At 37.0% G+C, this 18,328-nt stretch overlaps 2 protein-coding genes and 1 long non-coding RNA gene across 4 annotated transcripts in view; 2 read left to right on the top strand and 1 right to left on the bottom strand.

Moving 5' to 3' along the window:
* The window catches only part of LOC134791742 (uncharacterized), a 60,047-nt gene that overhangs the window by 9,562 nt on the left and 32,157 nt on the right, over positions 1-18,328 (top strand). The gene's annotated exons all lie outside the window — the stretch shown is intronic.
* LOC134791759 (uncharacterized) overlaps positions 1-18,328 on the bottom strand; it is a 259,461-nt gene that overhangs the window by 222,071 nt on the left and 19,062 nt on the right. The window contains exons 2-4 of one of the 2 annotated variants that reach the window (XM_063762909.1): positions 8,627-8,758; positions 2,475-2,661; positions 1,442-1,507 (exon numbers count right to left, since the gene is read on the bottom strand). In XM_063762909.1, the coding sequence (XP_063618979.1) occupies positions 1,450-1,507; positions 2,475-2,661; positions 8,627-8,758 (377 nt within the window). In that variant the 3' untranslated portion in view covers positions 1,442-1,449. Of the gene's footprint in view, positions 1-8; positions 1,508-2,474; positions 2,662-8,626; positions 8,759-18,328 lie in introns of those variants that run through there. The other variant, XM_063762908.1, reaches the window with a different exon arrangement.
* Positions 3,896-4,895, top strand: LOC134791888 (uncharacterized). The gene is made up of 3 exons (XR_010144361.1): positions 3,896-4,150; positions 4,262-4,483; positions 4,594-4,895. It is a non-coding gene; the product is annotated as an uncharacterized LOC134791888 (long non-coding RNA).

The raw sequence follows: 18,328 nt of genomic DNA, 5'->3' as shown, positions 1-18,328 counted from the left end.
AAACAGCATAATTAAGAATATGAGATATATTCAAGTATCATCAGAGAACATCTATAAAATCATCAAAATTAAGTACATGCAAAAACGAAAAATATAAATTATGTAGGTAGGTACTTCAGATGTACATATTTTTTGTAAATAAAAATATCCAAATACTTTATTAAACGAAATTCACTGCAGTTATAGGTGAATTATAATATAATGATTATTTAAAATTTAAAGTACATAAGAGTTAAGTGTGAACTTACATTTTACATATAAGTAATTTTTCTATAATTATTTCTCCACATATATTTACACGATTTATAAAAATTGCAACTGTTTCTGAGAAGTTTATACTTGTACATTAGTTTCTTTATGTCTAAATATTCAAAAACTAAGAATGATTTTCAAGAGAGCTTAACATAATATCAGTTTCATATAAATTAAACTAACTCCTATACAACACAAAACAACCTCTAAACACGACCATGTTAAACCAGCAATTTGCGCTTACAATCTACACAGGACGGCCCTAACCTAATACAAATCATTTCAATATTCGAGACGAGAAATGAAATAAAAAAATATATAAATAATTAAATCTTGAACAGATTGATATACACGCTACACCTATGTTATTAATTTCGTATATGAGATAGAAAATTAGATTTTGAAGTCGATTAATACATATTTCATTTATAAGCTGCAATTCTAAATAAGCAGATCATTTCAAGACAATGTCTTTTTAAGATTCAATAAATAGGTAGTAAATATAGATGTCTATATCTATACATTAATCTGGACGTTAATTTGGCCACTTGTCTTTCACTAATTATTCGTATTAATTAAGACAATCCTTACCAAAACGTGTTTCGACTAACTTGGCTTACAGTAATTACTTACAACTTGATTAATTAAATGCATAGAAGTAATTTAAAGGCGAATTTTCGAGATACGATCGTAATTATAAATTTGCCTTCGGCACAACACTTGGACTGGCTAAATTTATTGATAGGTACTAAAGATTTAGCCCAACATGGGATGCAAAACTATCAACGCTTCTACCATTGTACCTACATCGTTGTTAACTGATTTCTAGTACATACCTATATCTTCATAGTGGATAAGTAGAACAAACGTAAGTGCTTAAAACAATACTATCACACAAACAAGCACACATTTAACATTTTATCTCTGTTGGATAATCAATCAACACTTTGTACCTCGAAATGCACATCATACAATGGTCACAATTTCTCGAGTGGCATTACTAAGAGACACTATATTCTGTCATCTTTGTAAAATATTTTTCTTATGAATCTACTCATAATGTAGCCTACATCAAAGAAGTCTAAATGTAATGTATCAATAATACCACTCGATTTTATGCAAGGGGGACAAAATTGTAACTCAGGAGCGCCCTAAGAGTTCGCAGGGTAGCTTCGGCGGGGGCGGCTTGGCGTGGCTTTACGCGATAGAGGGGCGTCCGTCCAACATTTTGTCGCTCTCCTCTGCGCTGCTTAAGCTGAAAATAAAAGAAACATGTTATACTACCATAAACTTCATCGTTTGCGAGCTTAGCTAATAGCTACTCAGGGCCGGTTTTCAAAACAATTTAATGTTATAAAATTATAATCGAAGAAAGAAAATACGCAGCGTGCGTCATAAAACGTAACTAACAGTTCGACGGATGTGTATTGCAGTGATTCAGTCGTGAAGTCGTGATTAGAAAGGATAATTTCATCACACTTGCTCATAAACATAAAGGATCTCATTCCACGCATGCGTAGAGGTATTGATACCCGATATTATAATCACATTTATGAATTTTATGATCTGGCAGTTTCCAGGCTCAACTAAACTAATACGTCAGGTACTGTGTGAAGTGACTATGGAACTTTGTTTGCACATAGCAGTGTTTTGGTTTATTTCATACGACAATGGATGGAGTGCCAACCGCTTGAACTTTAACACTTCGCACCTGCCGTGTCTGACAATAGACGTAATGTACCTTTGTTGCGGGCTTCAGTAAACAACGCTGAAGCGCGTGACGCCAGTCATTCACGTGTTATAACAAAACTTTGTAATATACTATTCAAGCGACGTGCTCTTATGTAAGCAATTCAATGATTACTTTTGTTTTTGTAATATTTGTGTAGGAGTACGCAACACACAATCATAATAGTATTAGGTAGTCTCGTAAACTGTATACTTATTTTGAAGTCGCTTGTCACCAGCCTTCCTAACAGTGTAATGCAGTTACCAGCTGTCAACCACAAAAAGCCGTGCTAATACAGGGACAGTTATTGATAATCTTAGTACGACATTACATACAATCCTTCACAAGTGTACGTAAAGGTCCTTGTTGTCCTTATAGTTTACCATTTCGTGGGGCGTAATGGGCTTACACAGTGGGTCCGTGGAGACAACACGGTCAGCCCGGCCGTCGGTGGTTCAAAGCGGTCAACTCGTCCTCTAACTAAGTGACTCACCAGTCCTTGTTGTCCATGAGATTGCGCATCTCGTCGTCCGGCGCAGGCGGCGCATCGCGCACGGGCGCGTACTGCTCGGCCACCAGCGGGTCAGTGGACGGGTTGAGAGCGGTCAGTCCGGCTGCACCGCTTGATGGCATCTCCTTGCCGCCGCCCCATCTCGCTGACCAGGCCCAGCCGCCGACACCTGTAAATATAAGAATTATGTAAATTAGTAAGATCACTCCTCCAAGTCCTCCTAAGTACATCGCTACATTTTGACCGTCATTAGCACTTTTATTTACGACCGGAGAAGAGGTAAGTATGATTGATCTCACCTACATATACACGTATTGTTCCTATTGTAGATGTAGAGGTCCAAGTGTGTTGTTTGTGCCTTTTTTTTAAATTTTATTTTATTTATTGGCCATTAAATATGCTCTTAACGTAGTAAGTTAGTAAAACAAATATGTAGTTTAAAGCTAGTAATAGTAACATACTTTCAGAAGTCACGGAAAATAAAAAAACTGTATTAAGATACATAGAAGTATATATTTATGCGTATTATTTATATGTATTATGGCACCAGTGGCATGACAATAACAGGGCCACCTACCGATTCCTTACAATTGTAACGTGGAACGACAGATGAGGATTCTACGGATGAATAACATAGTAGGTAGATGAAAGTAGCTAGTCGACGAGGAAACGATAATGGAAGCCGGTATCGGCGCGCAATCTTTCGGGTTAAGGTCATGAATGCATTAACGCTACCGTTTAACCTTTAGCGCTGCTTTGTTTACTAATGTACCTTTACCTTTAGTTAGTTAGCCATTATCGTTGGCCGGGCGATATTGAACTTTGTGTCAATGTAGTAAAGTCTTTAACATATGAAAAGTTATTTTAAACAGAGCCTTTGCGGAGCCCTAGCTAGGGGTACGCGGAGCACACTTCGAGAATGGCTGTTAGCAGATAATACTATACAAAAAACGTTAAATTATCTGCTTAACATTTAGCTTGGTTACAATATCGAATGTACCTACCTATGCTTTGTCGTTACTTAATTATGTAAACGCGTATAAAAAAATTGGATAAAAAGTGTAAATCGGTCGCCCCGTCTGGGCCTCAAGTGCTTAATTGAATTGGATCGGCATGGCACGAGTCGTTTACCGAGCATGATATGTGTTTGATTTTGATCACAGCGTAACAAATTAAAACAGCAACATTTCTATAAAACACTGGCGACCCGCACCATCGGCTTCGCACGGGTTACACAAAACCTTAACAAATTATATACATTCCTCATTCCTCAAGAATCACTCTATTGATAAATAAGTGAAAACCGCATGAAAATCTGTTCAAAATCTATTTGAGTTTATCGCCAACATACATACACACAAACAGACAGACGCGGCGGACGACTTTAATTTATTCGCTGGGTGCGCGATGACAGCGCCAACTAGCGGTTACGATTACGGCGGACTTTGAAATGTCAAATGGCTGGATGTCATTACAAAGAGTAAGTAAACAATCAAATAATTTCAATGAAATATCGTAATTTACATATATTCTATTCGATCATTGACATCTATAGTGTCGATAATAACGTTGACCTTTTTTATTTCCCGTCTAAAATGGCACAATCAATAAATTTCAGGTAGCACACACGGACTTTCTCATGGCGGACTTCACGAGAAGTAAGTGAAGAAATAAACAAATTTAATCGAATAACGCATATCATATATATTGCAGACGATCATTAATGATTGTAATGTCGTTAATAATGCATACTTTTTGTGTATTTTCAGTTAAACATGGCCAAATTAATTATAAAAACTGGATTTCGAGCAATCACTCACGACATCGCTTTCCAACCACAAACAACAATAAAAGGAAAACAATTAGTCTTGGCTCAACATGTGCAAGATGTAAAAGAAGTCAAATGTGAAGATCAAATGAACCACACCATCGGAGCTCGTGTAATTCGTCAAACTTCTGTGACATCGACGCCATACACAACATCCTTGAATGTAAGCTTTTTTTTCTGTTTTTGCAATCTTTGACGTAGTTACATACATACTATGATGCATTTTAATGTAATAATGTAATAGAAAGTAAAGAAATCATTTATTTTTTACAGATTGATTCTAGTCGATATGTTACGAGCGGAAAGTGTGATTGTGTGTACAATCAGAGTGGCAGATGTAAGCATATTGCGGCTCTGATATATTACATCAACCATGAAGAAAGCTTCTCGAAAACTAGTGAAGAGCAGCAATGGGGTAGACCTAGTGCCAGACAGTTCGCCAAAGAAAAGTACTCAAAAGGGAAATACTTTGATGAAATGTATCCACCGGCAAAGAAAATTAGGTGTGATCCTTTGCCATTAGATGTTTCTGAATTGAAGGGAAAGTCATCATTAAAGCTAATAATGGAAGCTCATGCTTTGTGTTTTAATAAAGAAGAAAATGATGAATGCATTACCGAAGTTGTTAAAAATTTAGTTGACCAGATTGAGATTAATTTTCAAATAGAAGATTGCATTGAATGTTTCAATAACTTTTGTATTTTTAAAGAAGAGTTTGTAGTTTATAAAAGTGATAAGATAGAAATTAACCAAAATCTAAAAGAGTTTTATGAAGCAAATATTGTGATGGAAGATGAGAAAATTATTGATTTATGTTGTAAAACTATCGAACAGTCAAAGTGCAAAGAGTGGTATACTGCCAGGAGATTAAGAATCTCGTCCAGTATCAATGTACATCATATAAAAGTGCGAAAAACAAAATCAATTGATAGTTTAGTGCAAAATATGCTGTTCCCGAAATTAATTGATTGTGAGGCTACTAATTATGGTAAACGTAATGAAAGTCATGCGCTAGAACAATACCAAAAGGTTTACAACTGTCGTGTGATAACCGTAGGAGTAATTGTGAGTAAAATTCAGCCTTGGCTATGCACAAGCATAGACGGGGTTGTCATACACCATGGATGTATTACAAAGCTGGTAGAATTTAAATGTCCAATATCTTGCCAAAAAAAGGCTATTGTAGATTTTGTCAGTAAACTTTGTAATGTGCAATATCTGGAGTTTGTTAATGGTAACATAGAATTAAAGAAAAAACACTCATATTACACCCAAATACAAACACAGATGTATCTCACTGGTATGACAATATGCGATCTTTTTGTTTATTCTCCAGTCGAAAACGGTAGTTGCACAGTAAGAGTAGATAGAGATGAACATTTTATAAAAGATGCCATTTTGAAAAGTGAAGAATTTTATTTTAATCATTATTTACCACGTTTGTATGTGTCGATTGGTAATGAGGAACTAAACGATAAAAATAATAATAACCAAATTCTGCCAAAGCGTAGTTTTACTGGTAAGAACATAATTAATCTATGAAAAATTATAAACGTAGGGCCACTTTTACCATCCCACTAACCCGGGGTTAACCGCTTAAACCTGGAGTTACCATGGTTACCAGTACAATTTGACACTGGGTTAGCGGCTTAACCCCGGGTCAGTGGGATGGTGAAAGCGGGTCTTTAGGCCCACTTGCACCATCTCAATAACCCGGGGTTAAGCGGTTAAACCGTTAACCCAGTGTCAAATTGTCCTGGTAATCAAGATAATTCCAGGTTTAACCGGTTAACCCCAGGTTAGTGGAATGGTGCTAGTGGGCTTTAGGTGATTAATGTGGTTAAACATTCATAATTTATTAGTGTTTGTTACATATAATTAATAAGGGTAGGTAATGTTAATTGTTCACAATATTTATAATAAAACATTTTATTTACTGTTTATGCTATTGTTGTGTTATTAAATAAAAGTAAACTATGGTATGAAATTTTTTATTTAAATTCTATCCTTCATCATTATGAAAATGTAGAAAACAATCCCAAAAACATACATGGGTTTATTTGTTAGAAAATATTGAGGACTGCAAATTTACTAATACACAGCAAATATGCAAAATATCATCAATATGGCAAAACAAGTTTTGAGGAATTTTATTTAATATTTGATAGAGTCTCAGCCGTTGCATTATCCTCTCTACATGAATCCTGACCCGAGCTATACTGTAAGTAGCATCTGTCTCATCTCTTGAAAAATTCATATTATTCTTTAGAAAAGGTGGCATAACAAGTCCTATTTCTTTTCCACTTTCATCTAAAATTTTTTTGATTTGTGGAAATCCTTTGTCAGCCAAAACAATGTCTCCATTTTCTAAAAGATCAACCAATCCTGATTCAACTGTTATTTGCGAATCGCTTTTCCTCCCACCGGCCACTTTAGATTTAAATGAAATAAAGCCTCCTGGTGTAATACCTATGAGCACCTTTGCAGTAAAACCCTTTTTGTAATGTGAATAGCACCACACACGATTATCAACTGTAGATGGCACTTCTATTTGAAACTCTGTGCAATCAATAATCACTCGAGTGTTAGAGTAATTTGGATGAAAGCAGTCGGGCATTGTTCTTTGTACAACACTTTTACTGGGCCAAAAAATCAAATTAGATGTTGCCGATGCTAATTCTTCAAGATACAAATAAAATATTCTTGATACTGTTGTTCGATGTACACCAAACAAGACACTCAGAGCTGAAAATGTCACACCTAGTTTCATTTTCATCAAAAAAATGAGAAGTCTATCTTCTTTGGCAACCATATATTTGTGTTTGTCCACTGTTCGTTTTAATAAAAAACGAAAATTATCAAGAGTAACACCGGCAAGATCAATGAGTTCCTCATCTTCGCCAATTGATCGAAACCCAGTAAAATATTTATTCTCTGTTATGGTTGCTTGATGAGCGTAAATCTTTTCAATAGTATTACATCCTTGGTGTTTCGTCTTCTTGTCATACTTAATAATCTTCGAATTACTTGATATTTCAGTTTGAACTTCACAGTCACATATTTCTTTGTCACTATATATATACCTATTACAAATGAATGTTTTTCCTTCATTTTCAACACTCGAAAATATTTCAATTTGGCATTCTTTATCAATTTTTGTGCTAGGAGTATTTTCTATTATTTCAAATGTACTTGAATCAATATTGGGTACATTTGCTGTATTTCTTTCTTTCTTGTTACTGCGTTCCATATATCGTTGGTATCTTGACATGGCTAAATTTGCATTAACCGTTGCAGAGGTGTATGTAGCAGGAAATATTCTTGGGACGTAACTAGGACTGTTCTGTTCATCAGCTTTTTCGCCTCCAATGAAGTGCGCACTGCAAATCCTGTCATGTGGCTTTGGGTACCATGGCGATCCATCGGCACTGAAATAAAACAACAAATAAATTATAGTAACTTAACCATTGTAACGTGCTACTTCCTACAACATACAAAATATGTATAATATTAAAAATGTTGCTTTATAGGTTAGCTTACTTACTTTTTCCTCTTGACAGCGATTATCCATTTCATTCGTTGTTCTCGTTTCCAACTTGCTTGTGGAAATTTATAGAATTTGTGATCACTGTTTTTGCCGTTGTTCTTGCAGTTAACTACGCAGCAGGTTTCGTGACGCATGTTTATTTATTTTTACTTAAAATTCACCACAAATGCACGGATACGTAAATTTCGCTAGTAAAAAGTGACAGTCGGTCTGCCGAAAGTTCCTTTTTTGGCCACGGTGCGCGCTGCGATCGATTCTTGGTTCCCCCACCTCCTACTTCGCACCCAGCGAATAATGTGTAGTGATGTTTATCTATGCAGCGTATACGATGCGTCCCTCTGGACAAGACCAAAGCTTAAGCTGGACACCACTTCTTGCTATACTCCAGACAGCGACCGGCTTCAGTTATGTTAAGGCCACCCCACAAGAGCTTCTTTTGAGCGTCGGCGACTCGTCAGCGGTAAGCCCTTGCTACACGGTCGCCGACAAGCCCCCAGACCGCGTGGCCTTGGTCCGTCCCGGACCGTGTAGACAGTTGTTTCCAACAAAATTTGACCAAAACTGACCAAGGACAGACCAAGGTCAGGCGGTTAGAAGGCTTGTCGGCGACCGTGTAGCAAGGGCTGTATGGAAAATGACGCCCCTGCGCAGTTGCCCCAACGTTGCACCGAGCAGCAGCCATAGAGTTGACTAGACGCCGACGCTCGGGAGCTGGTGTGGGGTGGCCTCTACAGACTCAAAATAAGATAGTAAACTTACCGGCGAAGAGTAGGCCGAGGCAGAGGATAACGCCGCCCGCGATGAGCGTTCCGACGCCGCTGTCAACGTCCGGCGTCGCCGACGCTGGCGTGTTCGAGTACTGCACGCCGCCCGCTATCACCAGCGCCAGTCCTGTGAAGAAACATGTCAATTAGCATTTACTTGTTATAATTATCTATAAAGACATTCCAGACTATGCCTTAGAGTACGCAAATGTCGTAAAGCATTGTAGAGTCAGACCAAGCTGAGATGGCAGTGATTTTGGTAGCACAGACGGTGCAAGTATTATTTTAAACGTCAGACTTCTGTGAAATTATGACGTTTACTTAACAGTTGCACCACCGTCTGGGGCTATTAAAATTAGCTTAGCTTGGTCTGACTCTAGCGACGGGAAAACAAAATTATCAAAGCATAAATTCTATCGTAAATTTTAATTGTATGATGGCAGATAGCACTTGAAAATACGGCTAAGAATTAATATAGGATACCTACGAGAGGCAACCACGGAAGTGCCTTTTACTTTATCATTTATTTTGCGGTTTAATAATGGCCAGTTAACTGTTTCTGCGATGGTACACAATAAGCTAAACACATGTTTAAGATTTCCTATCGGGTTTATTCACCTAAGGAGTGGTCCGGAAAAAAAAAGTAGCAGCACATTATGTTGATTTTTCATTTTATTTTGTAATAATTTGTAAGCAGTTCATTTCTATAGTGATCTGTAGATACTATTCTTTACAATTTAATACACTCGTATTTAATACAAAAGGGTGAATTAGAGTTTTCGCGTTTTATATTCCATCTCTCATGACACTTTTTGAACAGTGTCTTTTGAAGGAAATTATAAGGTATTTCTCATACACATCGTTTTTTCTAAAAGTACATTATCAAATTATTTTTCGTTCTATATAAAACTTTTTTATTTGACTTCACTTTGTGGTAGTTTCATGGAATTTCTACTTTTGTATATTTGCCATTTTTACAGAGATTTGTCTTCCATAGAAAAACCTCTGTCATAGGTTAGATTGGAGAGACTTCCTAACTACCCAAGATAAATTCCAGTTTATTGGAATAGCTTATTCGTTAGATGATGTTCTTAAAAGCATAAAAAAAGTTATGAAACTGGAACTTCATTTGTGGCATTGTAGAAAACGGTCAACAAATATTATCAAAACACTGATTTAAACTTTCACGATTATTAAACATTATCAAACTGCACAACGGGACTTAATCGCGTATTTAGGTAAATCTTAAAACTTAAATACGCGATTAAGTCCCGTTGTGCAGTTTGATAAATATTATCAAATTGTACTGTTCAAAAACTTACAAAGTACATTGCAACAAAAATGAGAAAACTCAAACAATTTCATATTTGGGTCATTCCACCGTTTCGGGTGTTACACTTGAACTCTTAAAATAAGGTTTTATTCGATATTGTAACAGGAACTAGGAGGTTATAACTATTGATTCATCTACTACTTTGATAATATTTTCTTTTCCTGTACACACATAATTAAAGTATAAGAGCAATAACGAGATAATCACTAAAATGTAGCTGTTTCGGGCGTTACGGGAATTGGCCTATACCTTCTGACCATCAGTACCAAAATGCATAATTTAGCGAATTTTGTCAAGTAACCTCCAGTTTTATTTATGTCAAGTAATAATAGTTACTATAGTCTACTGAAACACTGAAGTAACACTTAGTATCACTTTTCAATTAATTTTAATAAAATAAATTACCTGTTTCGGGTGTTACTCATGGTTCGTTTCGGGTGTTACGAGTACGAAATTAAGACAGATTTATACGAAATTATGGCTCATTTTATTGAAATTATTGTCTTTTTAATAAATTCGATTAAAAACATAAGTAATAAATGCTGAATTATTATAAAATACATTAATCTTAACAATAAAAACTGTTTCTCGAAGATATCATAATTATTTTTCTTTCGATGCGAATATTACCGAAAATATTCACTTAATCAAAAAATGGTTGATGGTGACACCTATTCATTTTGAAAGATCTATCCAACGACACCCTACATCACAGGATTAAAGTCGCAAAAAAATTAAAAATATTTTGTACAGGAGCAAACCTAAAAAAAATTTTTTTTGTAGTTTTTGTGTTACTATTTTGTCGCCATGATTGATTTAAGTATCCATGCCAAATAGCAGCTTTCTAGCACTAACCATCACGGCGAAAAGCCGGGGACTGACAGGCGGACGATCAACACGTTTCGGGTGTTACACAACTTCAAACTTTAAAACATACGACTAAAGCAGACGCTAAAACAACAACTATTACACATTTGCATAGGTTCACATCATAGCCTTTCTTTGGCAAAACATGTTTGGCTATAGTTAATTACGGGAAAAGTTACACATACTTTTATGTCTTTTTCGTTTCGGGTGTTACTTTGAGACCACAGTCTAGAATACTCTTCTAAAAACCGATTAATCCATGCTTTTTAATATTTTTAAATACAAATTATAAAATTACGATATTTTACCTGAAATAACTGCGGGAAATTTGTAACAGTTTACAGTTACTTTCTTTTTAATTAGTCTTGCCAATATCGCTGTATAAAATTAGTTTTACGCCTATCATTTAAACGTTGCGATCAAGTACATGAAAAACATGTAAAAATTGATTTTTTTTCGGTATTTTTTTCTGACATGAAGGTTTGGTATGTTTTCTATGGAAATAGGTTAGTGTTGACTTCTTAAACGAATTTTCATTTTTGAACCCTTGGTAGCGTTTATTATGGAATGACCCATTTATCGATATTATTTTATTTTATATTTTTGCTTTATACTTAGTATAATTAACTAAATTACAAAAAAAAATAAACTGCTTCATATTTAGAAAAAAATATATACCATATAATTCATTGCTACTTTTTTACTGGACCACTCCTTAGTCTAGGAAATAACTTTACTAAATTGTCTAGGTGGCTGTTTGGTTGGTTATAATTTAAACTATTATATTACCAAAATATTATCAATATCATATTGTTTCATATTTCTGTTAGACTTGTGGAATATTGTTTGTACATATGGAAATATCTTATCAAGAATTGTTCATGAGTCATAAACTCGTAAGCTAGACGAGACTTCAGACAGCTTTTGCGAGACTTGTATGTCAACGTAACACGTGTATTGTACACGCGGAATATAAATCTTAAGGCGATATGATTCGACTCATCAACGAATCTGAGGGGGTGAGGTGCGCGGCAAACCGTGAAGCCCCGCCCGCGCGTCCCGCGACCCTCTCGCCGAGCTCGTGAGCGCGCGCCGCGCACGGTAAACATTGCAGACGGGTCACAGTATAATGATCTTATGATGGCAGTATTTTAACTAGACCGGGAAATGGTCACGTTTTAGAGTTTTTATTGTATATGTACGTATGTATTTTTTGCATTACGTATTTCTGATCATTTCATGTAGAATTATTATTTTTATATAGACACGTGTACTTATTATTGATCAGTAAGAACGTTTTAATTTCATGGCAGCGTGTTCGAGTTGAAGTACCTAAAGGAAAGTAACAATTTTAAAGGAGACGGTCAATTAAGGGTTCTATTTATAAAGGTTATTAACCTTAATCAACAATTTTACTTTACAGATTCCTTTAACTCAATAACGCTGCCGTGAAATTAAAACGTTGTTACTGATCAGTAGTACTTATTTATAAGCTCTAAAAACAAAAAAAAAACAGTTTCAAAGTAAATTTCTGATAACTTTTTGGTCAGTGCAAGCCTTATGGTTTCGTCTTGGCAACATTTTACATGAAAATGTTTTTGGTGGGTCTCATTATCACAATTTCCAATACTTTTGTTGCCTAACTTAATAAATTATTGTTTACAATACCTATCGACTTTATACCTACTTTAATGATCACACAATTTTAACGAAACAATGTTTTCAAGAAAATAATTCAATTAAGTGCGAGTCAAACTCGCGCACCGATGGTACCTACATTTTATTAAGTACATTATATATATTTTTTTTTTATTAAGTTGTAACTGACTCATCATCATCATCTCAGCCATAAGACGTCCACTGCTGAACATAGGCCTTCCCCTTGGACCTCCATTCCGGTCGGAAGCGACCCGCATCCAGCGTCTTCCGACGGCCTTAACAAGGTCGTCTGTCCATCTTGTGGGTGGACGTCCTACGCTGCGCTTGCTAGTCCGTGGTCTCCACTCGAGCACTTTTCGACCCCATCGACCATCTTCTCTGCACGCAATGTGGCCTGCCCATATATATATATATAACATTTTCAAGAAGTCTGGTCGCTTGTGGTGAAAAAAAAAATGTATGGAGAACAGAGTGGCCAACTTTCTTAAAAATAGTTTATCTAATACTGATTCTAAAATGGTATCACACATGCTATTTACATTTCTACAAATAAAGATATGGCCTAGATGGTGTTTAAAGTGAAGTATGGTGCTAACTAGTAAAAAAGACATAAAAGTGCGATTATCTCGAAAACCACGAAACTTTTACTAGACCTATAAGTGCATTTTCTGGACCAGCCTAAGCTGCCCTGTCGATGGTTAGAAGGTTGTCCATTAATTATTGGACACTCTGTATAGAGATGTAACTAACCCAAATGGCACTTGGCACTTTTTTTATCTGATAGTCAGCAAATGAGCCGCCTGATGGGAAGCGGTCATCTGATACTACTTTAAACACTAAAACGTCCATGCGTTATTGATTTAGTGTAATTTCCCCACAGCAAATTAGCCTTTTGGCTGCACTTGGGCCGAGCACAAGCATAAACAGTAGCAGTAGGTACTAGGTACAAAGAAATCACGGAGCGACATAACCTCCTCGTTCAAAGCTACCACGATAGGCTCAGCTAGAAAGTCGTAGAGTAACTGACTGCAAATAAATATGGGAGCGATAGCTTGCACTCCGTGGTCCATAACAATCAAACAGATGGCGATGGCGTCGCATTCTTACGCCGATAAGGATCCGATAAAAGATAATTTTAGATATTAGACAAAACAAAAAACCTAAGGTAGGGAATAAACACATTAAAAAATGTTGGCTAACGGCGTATTGCATAGAGTATCATTCTATGGAACTTGCTAACTATGTAAACAAAAGTTACTAGTAAATTCATTCATTCATCAAGTTTGATTACATAGTTAGCAAGTTTCATAGAACGGTTACCGATACGACAGTTATGTCAATTACACAAACGTGCACGGTGCGTAACGGAATGGGTAAGTAATATATAATAATAATATAATTTTACACTAAACAAAATATCTGCAAACAAAAGATTATACGAGCATAGCGCCAACTGCGCGCCTCTGGGCTGTATCTTATTCTTTGAACCTCGTGGCGGTGCAGCGATACAAAATTCACGTACGATCGCAGTGAGCGGGGTAAGCGGGTGGTGCGGGTACAGAGCGCTTAGCTCCACCCAGACGCTCAAGGGCATTGGGCCTACCAATCGTCTTAATAATATTAACTAGATTTTGCCCTGTGCGCAGGGCCCTCAGGGCCCCGCGGTACGCGTGTTGTTTGCTGTTGGTGCTGTTGTTGACGTGTTGTTGTTGGTAATGTTGTTGTTGCTGTTGTTTGCGCTGTTGTAATTGCGTAGTAGCTTGTTTTCCAAAGGGAAAAAGAAACAAAGTTGTACTTTTGCTAGGACAAACAGATCCGCGTGCGAGCACTTCATTCCTGTAGCTCGGTAGCAGTCCGGTTATGTGAGGGTCGCAGTTCTAACCTAACCTAACCCACTTTTCTGGTAGCAGTCCGTTTCTGTGAGGGTCGCAGTTCTAACCTAACCTAACCCACTTTTCTGGTAGCAGCCCGTTTCTGTGGGGTTCGCAGTTCTAACCTAACCTAACCCACTTTTCTGGTAGCAGTCCGTTCCTGTGAGGGTCGCAGTTCTAACCTAACCTAACCCACTTTTCTGGTAGCAGTCCGTTTCTGTGGGGTTCGCAGTTCTAACCTAACCTAACCCACTTTTCTGGTAGCAGTCCGTTCCTGTGAGGGTCGCAGTTCTAACCTAACCTAACCCACTTTTCTGGTAGCAGTCCGTTTCTGTGAGGGTCGCATTTCTAACCTAACCTAACCCACTTTTCTGGTAGCAGTCTGTTCCTGTGAGGGTCGCAGTTCTAACCTAACCTAACCCACATTGTTGGTAGCAGTCCATTCCTGCTGTTGTTATTGTTGTGTAGTAGTTTGTTTTCCAAAGGGAGAAATAAATAAAGTTGTACTTTTGATAGAAAGAAAAGATCCGCATGCGAGAACTTCATTCCCGCAGCTCGGCCTTCGGCCTCGCGTGCTTGGGAAATCGTAACTTTTCCTATTGGGTCGTGTTGCAGCTCCAACTTCCTCCTCACGTGTGACGCTTCGAACAAGACTAAAATACAACCAAGCGCAAGATGAACTGCCTGTAGGCACCTTGAACTCTCAATTATATTTAATTCATGTCGACCGTGGTCAAATATTAAAATTAGTGATATGTATTTAGTTCTTAAATAATTGGATTGCGATATGCCTATTAGGGTAATTTTTTCAATTATTTCAATTTGACATTTTATATTTATTTAAATTTATGATTATGATGATGAATTTGCACGCTTGACGGGCGTGGCGCGTTGCATGCGATCCAAAGCCGGGCGCCTTCGGCACCCTCATACTAAAAGCGTAACACTATACATATATTGTAACATCCCCATACTGTATCAATCCAAATAAATAATTTGTGATTTTCAAAGGAGTCAAAGAGCACGAAGGAATATAATCATTTTACAGATCGGACGTAGGTATATCAGTAAAGGTGAAATACTGTAAATATATCATACTTACATACTCACAATTATATTATCTAGGAATATAATATTATTTACCTACATTGAAATTGGTTGCTGACCTAGTGAAAATACTGAAATATTTTAACTGTTGATGTAGGAAAGCTAGGCGCTTTCAAGCACCTCGTAAAGTATTAGATGCTTCTGTTATCAGAAAGTGTGTTTTTATAGCACTTAGTGACTTTTTCTTACGTTTCATATGCTTTGATTCCCATTGTTTGTAAATGGTAAAATCACGTGACCGCGCGGAACACACTGACGCAGGTCCGTCCTCTACAAGCGCTGCCGCGCGACTGAAGAGGGCGTAAGTGCGTTCGCGAGTGATGGCGGTTGCGGATTTAGTAGGTATTGAAACATAGAAATTATTTTAATGATGTTACCGAGACAAAGTGATCCAAACCATCTAGATTATCTTATTACCTATACAATTATGTAAAAAACAAGCCAATAAAGTTTGTATTGTAGCTCTGAGATTGATTTATTGTTAAAAAAAGGCGTAACTTTGGAATTTTTTTCTATCGAGCAAAGTTTATCTAATCATGTTTTTGAGATCCAAAACATATCTGCCAGATCCTTAAGTATAAGATATATTTTTTTCACAATTTTAAAACATTGTTTCTTATATTTCCGATGGATTCAAAAAACTGGTTCGCTTAGCTCCTACGGGAAAAGCACGCCTTAAGTAAATTGACAGTCGCACGATCAACACAATCGCGATTCATAAAGCTTACTACTTCGCTAATACAGATGGACTTGTGTATGTCGATCTTCTGATCTGATAACGTATTGTAAATATTATAGGACAATTTTACACAGATAGACCTAGTCCCACAGTAAGCTCAATCATAGTCTAATAAAACATGGTCTTCCATTCCCAGAGTGACACGGGGCTACGTCACAACAACATGGCCGCTATATATAGCGCTATCGCATATTATCATATAGCGCTGTCGCATGATGACGTAAGCCCGTGTCAGTTAGGTGACCTAGAAAAGACGGGAATGGAGTACCAGGCGGAGTATATTATTATACCATGAGCTCAATAAGGCTTGTGTTGTGGGAATTGTAGTACAGAGAAGGTGTTAATGACGCCCTAGAATGGGCCGTTGTTGTGGCAGAGTGTGAAGAGGGCTCAATGAGGTCCTAAAGTTATACAAACAAAAGCGCAGAATGAGCAGAGTTCTTAGTGAGAAAATATACCGCATAATATAACTCAGTTTGTTCTCGAAGGGTACTACGGATGAGTAGTACCTATACCTACTACTCAACAGTAGGTACGATACGTTTTTCGAATAGGAGGGGAACGCTTTACTGCCTTGTTTACGACACTCGTCACGCCGATTGCGCTCGTTGGGTGGCCCTCAGCCGTTAATTCGGTCCCAAAATATCACATTCTTATCGGCTTGCGATACTGGCGTGCCTCTGCACCAGTAGGTCCAGTTTATTTCGTGGTAAATAGGTCACGTGAACTTATGGAAACAATAAATTGGCTCATATCATATCGTTGAGGAAGCTTAAAGGAAAGAAGCACACAGCAAAAAGAGCAGCATTTTATTTTCTGAAGGCCTACCGCGAACACCAAAGTTCGCAAATTGCGGGCATCTTTCTCTTTTACAGAGTGACAGCGAAAGATGCCCGCAATTTGCGAACTTAGGTGTTCGCGATAGGCTCTCTGTTGCTATAGCGTACTACTGGCACGACTGCGCACTAGGTGAGAACGTGGCAATGATCATCAATTCTTCGTTCTATGATGATTGATCATGCCAATTTCTTTATCGTTTCGCGTCTGTAGGACTGACATTGATGTCTATAGGTAACTATTTAAATAATGTCTCTAAGTACGATGTATTTCCTATTCTGCTAATGGTCTACCTACAGAATATACAGGAGACTACCAAAACATGAAAATGTACTGTACGTGACATAAGTTCAGTAGATATGTATAACACCTACCCAACAATATTATGCGTTCTTGGCATCGAAATGAAAACTCATTAATTCGCACATTTGAACCTAACGATGTTTGCCTTGGCTAATTCAGACCGGTAATTATTTTTGTGCTGAAACAAAAAACTGCAGATTTTAATATCATCATCATCATCATCATCTCAGCCATAAGACGTCCACTGCTGAACATAGGCCTCCCCCTTGGACCTCCATACGTCATACGTGATTTTAATATATGTATATAAAATCTGCTAATATATTTTAGGTCAGCGGATAAAGGTATGAGAAAGTTTTCACATTTCTCTTTGTAGTTTTAGATTTACGTAGGTACTTATAGCAGACGATACTATACCTATATTGTTACGAGTTTAATACGATAAGAAGTTGTTTCTGTAGGTATGACTATTATATGACTCAACAACATATTAATACCTTTTAACTATACTCAAGTAATAACAACGAGCGTGAAAGAGAGACTCGTGACCAGTACATTCGAGCAGGTTTTCTCAAATTTAGCACTTGACAAATTGATACCAATTTAAATCCGGTTTTTTTTCCTCCTTGCACGACGAACAAGAATCCAACATCATAAATGAAACGAATGACGTAGCGTCTAAACGAGAGTTTTGATCCTAATATAACGAATTAAAAAATATTACGAAAATACTAAAACAATCAATTCAATCAATCAGTCAATTCTAAACCAAGTCTAGAGCGATACGTGTACTATCTATAAAAACACCGGAAAGACTAAATTAAATCATTGTGGCAAAAGAGACTTTTTCTCACTTTATCCTTAATTATTTAAAGGCATGCAGTGTCGATAACAAGGAAAACTGCTGTTATAAAATTATGTAACTGATAAGTAACCAATAATGTTTAGGGAAATCGTTGAAGTATGTGTCATTACTCATTA

This window comes from Cydia splendana, chromosome 6 (genome assembly GCF_910591565.1).
Source record: "Cydia splendana chromosome 6, ilCydSple1.2, whole genome shotgun sequence".
Lineage (NCBI taxonomy): Eukaryota > Metazoa > Arthropoda > Insecta > Lepidoptera > Tortricidae > Cydia > Cydia splendana.
This window is presented reverse-complemented; position numbering and strand designations above follow the sequence as displayed.